Source organism: Hyperoodon ampullatus, assembly GCF_949752795.1.
Source record: "Hyperoodon ampullatus genome assembly, chromosome: 11".
In the NCBI taxonomy this organism is placed as follows: domain Eukaryota; kingdom Metazoa; phylum Chordata; class Mammalia; order Artiodactyla; family Ziphiidae; genus Hyperoodon; species Hyperoodon ampullatus.
In genome coordinates this window covers 44,808,763-44,823,339 of record NC_136924.1, presented here as the reverse complement: position 1 = coordinate 44,823,339, position 14,577 = coordinate 44,808,763, and the positions used below count along the sequence as shown (strand labels likewise).

General features: G+C 65.4%; 1 protein-coding gene across 4 annotated transcripts; it reads right to left on the bottom strand.

The window, feature by feature from the left end:
- Nucleotides 1-5,125: 5,125 nt before the first annotated feature.
- TRABD (TraB domain containing) lies at nt 5,126-13,457 on the bottom strand. Of its 4 annotated transcripts, none has more exons than XM_079715163.1 (10): nt 13,374-13,457; nt 8,348-8,415; nt 8,052-8,130; nt 7,487-7,653; nt 7,153-7,293; nt 6,472-6,582; nt 6,237-6,367; nt 5,800-5,990; nt 5,604-5,715; nt 5,126-5,488 (listed from the first exon to the last, which is right to left on the bottom strand). In XM_079715163.1, exons 2-10 carry the CDS (start codon nt 8,378-8,380, stop codon nt 5,311-5,313), a joined length of 1,143 nt encoding a protein of 380 aa, XP_079571289.1. In that variant the 5' UTR covers nt 8,381-8,415; nt 13,374-13,457; the 3' UTR covers nt 5,126-5,310. The 4 variants fall into 4 exon arrangements, with proteins under 4 accessions (XP_079571289.1, XP_079571288.1, XP_079571290.1 ...); XM_079715162.1 differs by having other exon boundaries at nt 6,237-6,376; nt 13,374-13,456; XM_079715164.1 differs by having other exon boundaries at nt 5,800-5,972; nt 6,237-6,376; nt 13,374-13,454.
- Nucleotides 13,458-14,577: the final 1,120 nt, after the last annotated feature.

Here is a 14,577-nt window from a genome sequence, read left to right as displayed (position 1 = left end):
CTCCGCGGTGAAGCCAAGGTCAGACCCGGCCCCACGCTTTGCTGAGGTTTGGCCCTGGATTGTCCTTTGCCCACTGTGCACAGGGTAGGAGGGAAAGAGGACCTTTGTCCAGATCTGGCCGAAAGTTGGGGGACAGTTATGGGCCGGGAAGAGCCCCAGGGTGAAGCCAAAGCCGAGAGCCTGCCAGCCTGGGGCCAGGCGACTCCCTCGTGCAGGGCCTTTGCTCCTGCTCTTTCCCTGCTCCAAGCAGGGTTCCTCACACGCGGGCTGGATCCCAGGCCCACCTCTCCTGCCTGCCTCCTGTGTTTTTCCTTGCACTTCTCTCTGAAATTAGCTCATTCCCTTATTTTCCTGTTTCCTGTGTGTTTTTCTCCTCACCCACGCTCTGGAAGGGTGGGAGCCTTGATGATCTGGGCACCAGTTCCCCCAGAACAGAGCCTGGCCCAGAGAAACCCCCCCATAGATGCCCAGGAGGCCTAGGGTGGGCGCAGGGTGGGGAGGGCAAGCCTGGCCTTGAAAGGCCCGCCCCCAGGTGAGGAGCTGGGGTCAGTGTTGCAGAATGACTCAGGGGTTCAGTTCAGAAGAGCCTTGTGGAGGGCCCCCCAGGGGACCCCGCTGATGCCTGCGTGGCGCTGGTGGTCCTTGCAGGGGTTCCCAAGCCCCTGCCCACCTGGACCCAGAGTCACACCCGAGACCGCGGACAAACTCGCGAGCTGGCCCGTGGCTGGGGCTGTTCTGTTCCCGCTGCCCCGATTCCACACCAACTTCAGGGAGACGCCTCGGAACCTCCCCCTGGGGCCCCAGCACGGCACCCCAGACCTCGTGTGAACCAGCTCCGCCCCTGCCGGCTCTGTGACCTCGGGGAAGCCCTCACGCCCCTCCAGCTCGGGGTCCTCTTCCCTGACATGAGCAATGACACTGCCTTCTGTGTGGGGTGGGGGGTTCCCACGGACAACGGGGACAACGTGGTGAGGGCCTGGTAGGTGCTCGGCACCCTGGAGCCCCCTCCTGCAGCCTGACGGCTTCCCTTCCACCTGGACCCACCTGGGGTCTTCCCCACCTGGCCTGCTGGCAGAGTCCCCTGTTCCCAGCTTCCTTCCTAGCTACCTGGGAGACCTGACCTGAGCCTCCCGTCTTCCCCAGGCCCAGGCCCTCCTGCCCCATCTCCTGGCCGCCTCACCCCACTGTCCTACCCCTGCTCTGGAATCCGGTGGGACTGGGTGTTTGAGGGCTGTGAGCGCCGGGATCTGTGCCCTACTGCCTGCCCTGCCCGAGCTCACAGCAGAGGGAACATCTGGTGGGTTCCAGTGATTCAGCAGGTCAGGGCGGGAGGGTCAGTGGCCCTCCCAGCCCTGGCAATCTTGCCTCTGCCTCACTCTTGGGCTGCATGGCCTCGTGGACCTCCCTAGGCCCATCCGGTACCTGCAGGTGCCGCTGGAGTGCAGGGTCCACGTGGCCCTGATGCGTGGGAGCTGAGCTTGGCCCCTTCCTGGCCCCTCCCTGCAGAGAAGACTCAGCCGACAGCCAGGCTGCGCCATCCTTGCAGGGCAGGCCTAGGCCCTGGGGACCGCAGTGTGAGTGCACAGCCCGCTAGAGCGCAGGGCCGGCCCACGGTCGCCCAGCGCATGCCTGAGTCGGCCCTGGTGTGCTCCGGCCTCGGTGTGTTGAGGTTGGCCTGGTCGCCATGGCTGTACCACCAGCTGGTGCCTGAGGGCTCGCGGCTGCAGCTGGCAGAGGTGTTGGCCATTGGCGCAGGGCGTTCGGCCATGGGGCGTGTGGTGCAGTGTACTGAAGCCACAGCCCTCCTGGTTGTGGACACCGCCGGAGCCCTGGAATGTGTACCCTGTACGGTGTGGGCTGCGGCGCTGCAGCCCTTCAGTTGCACCCCCATCGTGGATCCTGGCCATCTGGGCCCCCCGGCAGGTGGTCCAGGAGGTACATCCTTTCCCGGAGGGCTGAGGCTGGCAGAAGTAGGCTGAGAAGTTGGGGGCTCTGGGGTCCCAACCTTCTCCCCAGCCCCTAGCCCAGGAAGCATGTCGGTGCACCACGATGCTTGTGGGCAGGGGGGTGGTACGAGAGCCCCCAGCCCTCCCAGGCACTCACCTGTGGCCCTGAGTACAGGCCGAGAGGTAGCGCCAATAAAACCGGTCTCCCTGGTTCACGTGGAAGCTGTCACAGCGGGCCCGCAGCGAGTGGTTGCCCATGGCCCGCAGATCCACCATCAGCTCGGTGTGCAGGCCGGGCTGGGAGGTCAGGCCCGAGATGTGTTCCAACCCCGGCCAGTGGTCACCCACGGGGAGTGGGGCACCCAGGCTCAGGCCTGCCCTGTGTTCTCAACAAGGCCCCGGGGCCCTGGCTGCACGGCCTTCCTACCTCCCCAGTCTCCAAAGCCCTCTCTGTACTCCTGCCGGCACCTCTCAAAATCCAGCAGCCGCTCCCTGCCCGTCTCGACTCTGAATCACTGTCCAACCACTGTCTGCGTGCTTGTCACAGAACCTGGGGTGGGGCGAGGACGTCAGCGCCTCCCGTGCTGGCTGTGCCTGGGTGGATCAGAGGGGCCTGCCCCTCCACGGTCCAGGGGGGAGGGATGTCCGCCCTCCCCCAAGCACTCTTTATATGTTTGAAAAATGAAACCTTGTTGTTTTTCTGCTTGTCAGTGTAATACAAACTTGCATTGGAATACATTAAAATTCTCAGAAATAGGGTGAAGATTCAAAGTAACTCCCCAGGCCTCAGGCTGATGGCTTCAATTTAATGGATGTTATTTTATACTTAACTTGTATCCTGGGCATCTTTGTTTGTTCTCTTGGAAGTAGACTTCTCTCCTTTCCTGACTGTAGCCAGCCCTCAGAGAGCATCTCTGTCCCGGGTGCAGGTGTCTGAGGATGGCCTCTGGCCTGGCCTGGCCCTTCCCTCCCAACCGCCAACGGTAACATCTGTTTTTGCCAAAGTGATACACGAACTGCAGGCTGTTCTCCTGGACGGGGTACTGGCTCCTCTGGCTGGCTGGCGTACACACCACTGGGGCCCTCTGGTTCTTCACCCAGATCTGAGAGTAGTCCCTCCCTGGGTAAGACTCGGGCCAGGAGGGGTCGGAGTTCTCCAGGTGACCAGACCCAGAACCTGAGAAGGGCCCGTGGACAATCCAGCAGATGACTTATAACTTTGGTCCTGGCAGACAGGCAGCCACTGTCCTCTCACCTTGGGCCACACCTGCCTCAGGCCTCTTCCCTTCTGGAAGCGGCTGGCCTTCAGGCTCCTAGCATTTGCTGGCCCCCAGCCCTCTTGTCAGACCTTCGATTCCTCCCGCTGAGCCTGGACACCACCTCTCCCTGTGGGTCCAACATGGCCTTCACCTGCTGCCCTAGGAGGGTCTGCCTTGGCTTCCCCGCCTCCCTCGGCCCAGCTGGCCCCCCCTAACACCAGCCTGGAGGGGGCCTGGTCCTTGCCTGCCCCTCCCCCAGGCTGTTCAGGGCAGGTACCTAGGTGGGTCCTCGCGGGGAGTGAGAAGCCTGCAGGGTGCAGACCTGTGGGTGACAGCTCCCAGGCCACCCAGCCAGCACGCACCGGGCCCCTTCCACTCCCCCACATCCGGCCAGACCTTGGGGTTCCAGCAGGACCGCCTGGACCTGTGGAGAGAAGACCCCGGGCAGAGGGAAGCTCAGTAGCCCCTGGAGCCCCTGGCCCACCACGGGCCTGCCACCCACTCCTACCGGCCTTTGACAATGTGCCTCAGAGCTGGCCCAGGGCAGAGGGGCACAGAAGAGCCCTGAGACCCAGCGCAGGGCGGGCGGCCATGCTTCCTAGGGGGCAAACACCGTAGAGAAGCGCCACCCTGCCGGCCTCCTGCCGTGCCCCCGGGGCCGGCCCACACGCCTCTCCACACTCACTGTCGCCTTCCTGGGCAGATGTGAGCCGCCGGTCCCCACTGAGTTTTGTTCAAGCTGCTGGGCTCGCTCCCACCTCCTCCCCTCCGGCGTGCCAGGGTGGGGGGCTGGGCAGGGAGGGGAGCCCCAGGGTGTGGACTAGAAGGGAGGGCAGGGGTCCACAAGGGATGGGTGGGTGCCACCAACATCCTGATGCCCTTCCCCACCCTCCCTGTCACTTGAGTCCCATTCCCGCACATTTCACAAAGCAGGCTTCCAAAATTAGATTTTATTTCGGTCTCTAAGGGACGTGTACACGAGCGTGTGAATGACAAGGACATGGCCCAGCCCAAGGCTCCTCGGCCCAGATTGTGGCCATGGGTTTCACCTGATTTAGACATTGAGTCAACACAGACACAACCAAACGTGGCCCTGGGCCCCTGACAGGATGCACAGATGCTACGTCAAAAACAGGTGACCAGGACACGACGCAAACAGGTAATGACCGGGGTCAAGTGCTGTATGGGGCCAGCTCGACCTTGGGCCCAGCTGCACCCAAGGCGGTTCCTGTGCAAACTGGCGGGCCCTGGTGGACAACTGCCACCCATCCACTGAGGGTCAGGGTGAGCCCCAGGTCCCACCACTAGCTGCACAGGAGCAGGTTCAACTGCTCGTGGGCCAGGCAGGCTCAACCCCGAGAGGGTGGCGGCCCTGGACTCCCCACGGCTGGAGGTAGACCACGGGGGCAGCTGGACGGGCAGTGGTTGGAGGCCAGCCTGGCTGCCCATGGCCGAAACTGACCCTCACCACACCCCTGTCTTCCTGGGACCGAGACTCCAAGAGAAAGGTGTTCTCTTCGTCCCAACCAGATTTAAGGCTAGTATTTCCTGACATTTGCTTCGGTTTGTTTTAAGTTAAAAATACCTGAGTAGAAAAGTTTCAGACACTTTTAAAAGCCAGAAACGCACAACCTCTGTAGGCACGGCCATTGCTGGCGCTCACCCGGGGCCGCCGCCCCCTCAGGGGGCGCCAAGGAGCCACGCGAAGGGCTGCACGGGCCAAGCTGCCCTTCCCCAGCGCGCTGGCCCGGCACCCCCGCGAGGCGCCCCCTGCGACGCGGCGAGAAGGCACAGTGAGGTCGGGGCTGGCCAGCTGTGGCCTGCCGCGCCTCACCCCTCCCCCGCCAGCTCATCCCGGGCCGGTGAACTTCCTAGCGGCCGCAGGGAGGGGGTGGAGGGGGGCTGCTGGGAAGCCCGAGCTCAGAGAGTGAAATAATTCTTTATTTGGGCGGGTTGGGAGAGGGCAGGCGAGGCTAGGCTGGACCCCCATGGGGGGTGGCACCCAGGAGCTCCTCAGGGGGCCGGCCCCCCGTGCCCCTCGGCCGTGTCACAGGAGCAGCCGCAGGCAGCCCCCTGGACGGACGTGGTGGCTCCCTCTGTCCTTCCTACTTGTGTGGCCAGGCCTTGGAGGCCCTCTGCAGGCAGTACTGGGCGGCAGGCAGTGACAAGACCAGGCTGCTGGCACGGCGCCCCATCCAGTACAGGCCGTAGCCCAGGAGGCCCAAGAAGGTGGCCTTCACGGCCAGCCAGGACACTCTGCTGGAGACGGACGGCGGGGGGACACTGGGGGAGGGAGGGCGGGCTGGGCCTGGCTGGGGGACGCACGATCCCCCAGCCCCCAGCCCGGCTCTACGTGGGTGGGGTTGGTGGGACGGAGGGGTGGGCAGGCGGCACTCACGTCATTATCTCCTGGATGTTGAGGTCGGTGGTCCAGTTCTTCTCAATGCCAGGGACGTGGCCCATGCCCACAACGCCCACCACCACGGAGGGGACGCACTTCCTGGGCTCGGCTGCAGCAGGGAGAGACGCGTCAGCACCGCCCACCCGACTGGCCCCGGCGGGTCCCCAGCGACTGCCCGGCAGCCCGTCCTCACCATCAGAGGCACGGGGCAGCTCCAGGCGCCGGGCCGCCTGCCTCAGCATGTACGTCAGGTAGATGTCCCGCTCAGACACAATGGTGCGGTGCAGGTCGGGGAATTCGCCGATCATCTCAGCCATCATCTGCTCCAGCAGGTCCTTCTGCTTGCACCGCTCCACGTCATCCTTGCTGGGGGAGAAGGGCGTGCTGCCAGCCCAAGGGACGGCTGACCCAGGGCAGGGACGGCTAACCCAGGGCGGGGACCTCGCACCTTCTGTCTGGGATCCTGGCAGGAGGAAGGGCTGGGGAGGTCCTGTGTGAGGAGGCTCTGCCCGAGAATGACAGGAGCGTGCCGCAGGGCGGGCTGGGCCAGGCCAGGTGTGGACCGAGCGCTCTGTGGGCATCTCGGGCCACTGGCCACCATTCCCGGGCCAGGAGGCCGAGGGGTCCTACCTGATAGGGTCCGACAGGAAACACAGGCCCCAGGCCAGCTTGATCTTCTGCCAGAAGGAGAGGGCGGCGATGGCCCTCTTGAAGGTGACGGGGATAGGCCGGTCGCCCAGGTGGAACTTGCAGAAAGGCACCTTGCTGGCCTGGGCAGAGGCGGGGTGTTGGCGGGGGAGCCTCAGGCCCCGGACAGCTCCCAAGCGCTGAGCCCCCTCCGCCCCCCGGCCAGGCCCGGGCCCACCTCCTTGAAAGCCTCCCTGAACTCGCCGCCAGGGGCCATGCCCAGCTGCTCAGTGATGTGGGCGGACACCTTCAGCAGCAGCATCTGCATGAGTCCTGACATGACCCCGTTCTGCAGGGAGAGGCCCGGTCAGCCGGCGTGCGGCAGAGCACGAGGTGCCTGCGGCCCCGCGGGAGGCCTGCCCTGTGCTCTGGGGAGGAGCGAGGGCCAAGCTGACGTCCAGCAGGGCCTCACGGTGGGCGCCTCACCCACGGTGCACGCTCAGAGGCCCCTCCCGGCCCTTCAGACGACCTTCCCAGAGCAGGCCCCCCGCAGGCTGCGTGGTCTCAGATCGGCTGGCTGGCCTCTGCCCCGTGGGTGCCCCCTTTCCCCCCTCACCCCTCCAGGCCAGACCCCCAGCTCCTCTGCCCACATCCCCCTTGGGGCACCTGTCAGTGTGAGTGGACTTGGGTCCTCTGTTCAGAGCCCCTGAGCGAGGCGCAGTGGGGTTGCAGCTCTGGGCCACGTGACACGCTGAGGCCCCACCCCCGCCCCTGGTGACCTGCCAGCATACTCCGGGGCCCTCAGGGTCCCTGACCAGCTCCTGCCTTGGGGTTGGGGCCTCAGCCGCCTCTCCTCACTGTCCCTCGGGCCAGGGAGAAGGGTCCCGGACCAGAGTCCCCTTGGGGCTGGCACGCGCACCTGCCTGATGGCCTGCTGCAGCTTCTCCAGGCTGATCTCCTTGGCCTCCCGCAGCAGTGTGCGCTCGTCCATCTTCAGCATGGACACGCGGTACTGGCACAGCTCCACCACCACCACGTCGGGCTGCACCTCCCGGATGGTCTGCGACGGACACGCCAGCTCACCGCGGGCCCCATGGGCAGAGCCACGCCGGACCCGGAGGCCCACCCCCAGGTTGACCCCACCGCCGCTCAGCCGCCGTGGAGACAGCTCGGTGCTGGAAGCAACTACGGAGGGAGGGACGGCCCGGGTCTGCGTGTCCTGCAGCAGCAGCAGTGCGGCTCACGGGCCTCACCTTCACCACGTCCTTCTTGCTGTCGTCGCTGAAGTGGGCCGTGCCCACCACGTACACACGGCTCCCGTCCTCGGCCACCAGCTCGGTCACCGTGCGCGGCAGGTCGGGCCGCTCCTGCCGCCTCTTCAGCTTCATCTCCAGGAGCAGATTGAAAGCGTCCACGTCGGCTGCAGGGACAGCAAGGCCCGGCTCGGGGCCATCCTCCCACACGGGCGGCCTGGGCCTCCGGGGCGCAGGGACGGGGGTGCGCGCTGCCCCGCAGAACGCGGACGCACATGGGGGCCTCTCTGGGCCTCGAGCCACTGGTCCTTGCTCACCAGGACGTGTGGCCAGGCCCCACTCCAAGGGGAGCCCTCAGGCCGCCGAGGGGCCCAGGACGGGGGTGCTGTGCAGGGCACCCGGCCTCCCCACCTGAGGAGGGGGCTCCTGCCACAGCCCTGCTCGCGCTCAAGAGCCCCCCCGCCAACGCCCCAGGGTGGGCCGGGGCCCCTGGTCCACCACAGGCTCTGGAGATCACCCAGCCCAAGCCCCTCCCGCCTGGCACGGTGACCCAGGGAGCACGCACACAGGTTCTGGGGCTCTCCGGGGAGCACCCTGGGCACCACCTCCGAACCCCCTGAAGTCACGATGGGCTCTGTGTTGGCCTGCGGAGGGAAGGGGGGCGTTCGAGTGGCGGTGCTCGCCTCTCCGGGGCCTGCCGGGACTCGTGCGGTTGCTCCATCAACATCCCAGGAAGACCAGTGAAGGGCTTCTCTGCACAGAGGCCAGAGGGACCCCAGAGAGCCTCACGGGGGGGAGCCCCACTTCCCGCGGGCCCCGGCCCCCGGCCCCTGGCCCCAGCCCCCCGCCCAGGGCTCTGACCTCGCGAAAGGGCTGTTCCTCCTGCCCCTCCATGGCGGGCGGTGGCTCCCAGCACCGACGAGTGAAGCCTGAGGGAACACAGGACCGCGTCCTCACCTGGAGCCCCGGGGCCGGGCACGGGGGTCAGTGCCCCGTGACGCCGCGTCCATCGGGAATGATCCGTGGGCAGGACCTCGGCCCCGGGCACAGGTGATCTCGGGATCTGCGGTGCGGGGCTGAGGGCAGGCTGGGGACACCCGGGCGGTGAGCCTGAGTCCCCCAGGAGCAGGACGTGCCGCCCGGCCTCCTGTTCGCCCAGCAGGGGGTCACCCCGTGGGGGAAGCTGGCCAGACCTGGATGCCTCCTCTTTGACTTTGGAATACAACACAATTTATAAAATTCCCTAAAAAGACAAAACCAGGCGGCAGAAGGGAACCTGTGTGCTGGGCTGGCATGGAAGGCGGTGCGGCTGCAGCCCCGCTTTCAGGAGCCACATGTGGCGACAATACGTGTCACCAGCAGCATCACACAGGCGTCGGCACAGACTCAGGAGGGGCAGGGGGAGGGACGGCGAACAGCACAGGTGTGTCGGCGTCACTGAGAACTGAGACTTCTTCTGGTTGAAGAAAAGAGGCACAAACTCGAAGAAGCTGAGCTAGGAGCTGAGCCCCCGAGGTCACGCGGGAGCCGCTTGTGCTGTCCCCTCCGGAGGGGAGACGGGGTGCAGGAGCCCAGCAAGGCTGTTCTCACCAGAGAGGAGATCCCCGCTGGGCCCGGGACACGGTGTCCTGGACATCCGCCACATGGACTTCACCTGAACCTCCCAAGGTCCTGCCGGAAACTCAAACCAGAGTCTGACAGCCTCCGGTTCCAGCTCTGAGTTTAGAGCCGGGGTCTGGCAGCCAAAGGACAGGGGGCTTGGCACCTGCGGGTGGGGCCCGCGGGAGAACCTGACAGGTGACTGGACACCGTCCCGTGAGGAACGGCTCTAACTTGGTTTCCAGTCGTGGGCGCTATATCGTGAGTTTTTAGAGTCCGTGTCTGTCACACGTGAACCGATGGGACGTGCCGGGAGGCCCCATGCGGGCAGTGGGACACCCCCGGGTCGCCTGTCAGTTTCACTGTTGCACTTTCACAACAAAGAGGAAAAACAAATAATAAATAAACACGACACTAGGTCAAGTTCCTTCCCCCTTGTACCCCGTGACCCTGAGCCCAACCCTAACCCGGGCTCTGTTCCCAGCCCGCTTGGAGCTCTGCTTCCTCGCCTGCGGCCGGGAGGACCGGCTCGGGCAGGTGGCTCAGCGCAGGGGCAGCCCATCCCAAGGACGGCTGTGCCTTCTGGAAGAAATGAGGCTGGGGGAAGGGTCTGGAAGAGAAACTGGCTCAGGACCAAAAGGGGGCAGACCCTCCAGCGGAGAAGGATGGCAGGCAGAGCCGTGGGCCTCTGCACAGGGCAGGGGAGCTGGCTCTGGGGTCTGAGCCCGGCCTAGGCCCCGGGGCGCCCCGCCATCGGGGAAGGAGCCACAGCACTGGGGGCGCCCGGTCCCCATGGGCAGCGGCTCACCCGGCCGCACCACTCCCAGGGCCTCCTCCTTCCCACCTCACAGACGGAAGCGCTCCACTGATGCAAGGCACGGACCGAAATAGAAACAGGAAGCTGTGTCTGCTGCCGAGCTGGGGCCCGCCCGCCTCTCAGGTTCCCGAGCAGGCCCAGGAGCGCATCCCCCCGGTCCGCTTCACACAAGGCTGCCAAAGTACTAGAGAAACTTCTCAAGGAAGCATCCAGTGCTGTCCTGGGAAGCCTGTGTGACAGGCGGTAAGAGGAGGGCCACCGAGGCCTCAGCCTCCCTCCCAGAGGGGTGGGGGTCACAGGTCTGGGTTGGCCCTGCCCTTGCCCTCCCTGCACTTGGCCTGGCCAGGCCAGACTAACCCTCTGTCCCCAGGGGGCAGACGAGCCTTGAGCCCCGAGATGGCTGGGCCCCCAACCACAGCACCAGGACCCAGGTCCCCTCGAGCTCGCCGGGGTGGGCGCCTGGTCTGGGAGGGGGCAGGCAGGAAGGCCACCGAGGCCCCTTCAGGGCCAAGAGCCTGTGATTCTGAGAAGCGTCTCTGATGTTACCACATGCACACACTTCCCAATATCCTGATTTCCTGCAACCTCAGCCAGGGCCCCTGCTGATACCCTTGTAGGACGTATCGGTAAGTTCAGTGGGTCATCAATCCCTCCTCCCCTAGGGAGCCCCGCTCACCGTGATGCATTTTCAAATATTTACGGCTGGGATCTGAGCCTCTCTAAATATTTACGGGAGGGGAGCAAAGGGCCCAACGCCATGGAACCCTGGGCCCGGCCTCCATCTCCCACACCCGCAGGCTGTTTCTGGCCACAAAATCTCTGGACGACGGGTCCTGGCAGCTCATCACACCACCACAGGCTGCAGTGACCAGCAAACCCCAGGCTAACAGCCTCGCGGGGAGATCGACGTGCCCCCTCCTAAATCCAGGCTCCAGCGCCCAGCTCCCACCAGCCAGCACAGCCCCAGGGAGCCCGGAACCAGGCTTCCACCCGGCAACCTGGCCACGCTGCGGCCACCAACGCCGAGACCCTGGGGAGCCCGGCACAAAGCAGACCCTTCTGCCCAATCCAGGTGCTCTCCCCCGCAACAGGTATCACTGCTGAGCCGGACTGTCCACGGAGCACGGCCTCGGGAGGCATCAGGCTCAGCAGTGGGAAAGGCCTCCTGAGCCTGGCCACCAGAGGCCAGTCCTCTAGGCGGCTGCCAGCACCCGTCCTGCGGGGGACGGCCACAGGGTTGGCCAGATCTCAGGCTGCTGCTTGGTGCGGCGCGGCCTTGGGCAAGTGGTTCCAACCCGCCAGGCTCTTAGCTCCTGCCTTTAGGGCCGAGGTGGTTAGAACAGCCACCCAGCCACCCACGAGCAGCACAAGGCGTGCCACACTGAGATGTCACCTCAGCTTCCCTCTGCTGGGGCATGAAGAGAACCAGCACCTGGTTCCAGGAGACTCGTCCACAGAAAGGGACACCACCCTTATCTGCCTCCACGCAGGTGACAGCGCTACCCACACGCTTCTAGGAAAACGAACTCCAAATCCGAGGGAATCCCTGACCCCCGTGAGGACCTATCTTGTCGGGTTCACCAGAGAATGCACCTGCTCACAGGGCAGGGAGAGCCCCACTTGCGTTAGGGACCCCCAGGGAACGTGTCAAGGTGCTCTTGTTGGATGGGGTGTTAGCGTAGGAAACGGTTTGCTGGGTGCCCCTGGCAGGACAGACCTGAGGATACCGGACAGTGCAGGCTGCGTGGCAGGCCACGGGCTCCCGCCTGCCCAGCCCAGGCAGCTGCCCCCTTCCAGGGACAGCTATGGACTGAATTGTGTACCCTCATTGTTTGAAGCCCTAACCCCAGTGGGGGTGAAATTAGGAGGTGGGGACTTTGAGAGATGGTGAGGGTTGGGTGAGGTCATGAGGCTGTGCCCCAGGATGGGATCAGAGCCTTCCTGGGAAGAGACCCGGGAGAGCTGCCCGGTGAAGATACAGTGAGAAGACAGCTGTCTGGAGGCCAGGAAGAAAGACCCCTCACCAGCAACCAAATCAGCCAGCACCTTGATCTTGACTTTTACGTCTCCAGCACTGTGAGAAAACCGTTAAGCCCCCTTCAGTGGTATTTTGTCATGATCACAGAGCAGACTGAGACAGCCATTCTCTCTCATTCACCCCTTTAAAAATTAGGAAGCCAGAAACTACCTCCCAGACCAAGAGCTGACCAGCACCGGATGGAGTTCCCAGAAAAAACATCTCCCAACCAACCCACTAGGCCTGCTCACAAAGCCAAGGGTTCCAAACTGGACAGACTAGCGGGCTGAAGAACTGGGAGGCAGCAGGGTGTGGCCCAAAGCCCTGACCCCCTACATCCATCCCCACTTCTGAAGTCTGGGCACCTTGGCCACCGAGACCCTCCTGGGTCTGGCAGGCTCTGCTTTATGGAGGTGTGGCTGAGGGTAGGACGGGGGTAGAGGGCACATGCCAACTCACACCTGAGCCGGAGGCCTACCACACCCGGCCAACCCTCTTGGAACCTGGACTCTACCCAGTGCTGGGTCCCCACACTGACCTCCACTGCAGGGCGCTGTGTAGGGGCCTGCCCGCCCACCGTGCCAGGCCCTCTCCTGGCTGCAACAGCACCGCCATCCTGTAAGACTGACCAGTGGCCCCAAGGTCAGGGCTCCCTCCCAGCCACACAAGGGGGGCAACAGCGGCAAAAGGGAGAGGCCCAGGGAGAGTGGAGCCTGCACAGGAGCGCGCCGAGCTGGTGGCCTGGACATCTTCCTCTCCAGGGGACCCCGAAAGCCAGGAGGATTCAACCTGGAAACCATCAATCTCCTGATGAGGCTGCCCTGACGCCCAAAGTCAGCCGAGGACTTCTGAGCGAGTTCCTCGCTGTCTTCGGTGTGCTTTGCTTTCCTTTCTCGGGACAGTTTTCACAAAGACGCATACGTGAACTCTGTGGTGCTTTGTGGCATGTAAGTTATGTATCAGTAAAGCTCTTCACAGATACAAGGTAAGTAAAAACCTACAAGGCCTCGGAAGTTTGGTCTCCTTTGCTCATATGGCAGCCCTGCTTGCTCGGCTTGAAGGGCAGAGGACTCCGGCACGCAGAAGGGCCCAGGGTCTCTGCCACCGCCGTCTGGGGAGGAGGGGACCTTGCCCCTCAGGCCCGGTCCCCCGCCCCCGACTCCGGCCGACCCCGCCCCCGGCCCCGACCCCCGCCTCCGGGCCCCACCCCCCGGCCCCGCCTCCGGCCTGCACCATCCGAGCCCTCGAACTCTGCGACCCTCGCGGTCGACTCCGGCCCCGCGCGCACTCCTCGGAGGTCGGGGCTGATCCTTCCGGCCCGAGACCTCACGCTTGGGGGCTGGCTGGGCCCGGCCCGATGCGGGGCAGCATCCGACCTGGACCGCGGGCTGACCTCGACCCGCCGGGGCCCCCGCGCGCCGCCCCCCACCCCAGGCCCGTGCCGCGCGGCGTACCAAGGCGGGGCGGCGCTCCTCAGCCGGCCTCCATGCGGCTCGTCGCTCCACCAGACGGGGCGGACCGCGGCCGCGGGGCGGGGCGGCCGGACGGGCCGGGGCCGGAGGGCCGGGCGGAGCGCGGCATGCCGGGAAGCGTAGTTCCGCGCGCCTTCGGCCCGCCCTTACAGCGAGCCTGTCCCGGGCCCGTGGACTACAATTCCCAGGGGGCCGCGCGCGAGCAGCCGCGGACTTCACTTCCCAGGAGGCCGCGCGCGAGAAAGCCCCGCCGCTCCCCCCCCCGCCTCCAGCGTCGGGATTCTAGGACTCAAGCGGCGGCTAGGTACCCGGGTTCGAGTCCCAGGCCTGCCACCCGAGTGGGGCGGCGTTGCGAAGCGCCCCAAAATTCTCTGGCTGCAGCTCCCGGTCAGTAAAAGGGGGTTGACTTTCATATAGCCTGCTATGATACAGAACCGTCAATCCCGCCCGAAAGGGTCAGCGATAGTGCAACGCGAGGAGCAGAGAGTTTGGGTCGTGGATTGTACCCATGTGGGCGCCTGGGCCACCCCTCGGCCTGGCGGCTGGGGTCCGGGGAGGCGCGGGCGGGGACGGTGGGACGGCTGGAGGGGAGGGGGGCACAGGGGGCGGGGCGGGGTCCCGGAGTGAAGGGTAGCCCCGTCCGGCCCGGCCCTGGTCTGGGCCTGCCGGGCCGGGCCGGCCCACCAGCGGTCCGAGCTGGGCGCCGGGCCTCCCCTCAGGTTCCAGGAAGGGGGTGCTGGCCCAGCTCTGCTGTCCCGCACAGGGCCCGGGTTCCTACATTCTGAGTCTGGGGGTGGCCCTCCTTTGGGCTGCCTGATGTGGGAGGTGATGCCCCGTCCAGGCTCGTGCGGGGCAGGAATCAAAGGAATGCTGATGCCCACGGTGTGCCCTCTGCTCCCTCCGGGCAAGGTGGCATCCCTGGCACCTGCAGGAAGAGGTCTGCTTCTTTGGGACGCTGACTCCCTTCTGTTCCCCAGGGCAATGGGTCAGTTCACACACCAAGGAACAGGCCTCTGGAGGAGACTGGTCTGAAATGTCCTGCCGGGCCTTGGCTCAGGGGGCAGGGCTGGGCACAGCAATCCCGCCGAAGACAGAGACCGGGGGCGGGGCGGGGGCTCAGTGGCCGGTGTGCCTTAGCCCCACCTGGACACGTGTGCATGGGGAACTTCTGTGGATTCAGCACACG

Bases quoted from the DNA above. Each gene is read 5' to 3' on its own strand.
- TRABD (XM_079715162.1), bottom strand. From the start codon at position 8,380: ATGGAGGGGCAGGAGGAACAGCCCTTTCGCGAG. The intron at 7,294-7,486 runs GTGAGGCCCGTG...TGTCCGTCGCAG, and splicing joins GCAAGAAGGACGTGGTGAAG to ACCATCCGGGAGGTGCAGCC. The intron at 5,991-6,236 runs GTAGGACCCCTC...TTGGGCTGGCAG, and splicing joins TTCCTGTCGGACCCTATCAG to CACGCCCTTCTCCCCCAGCA.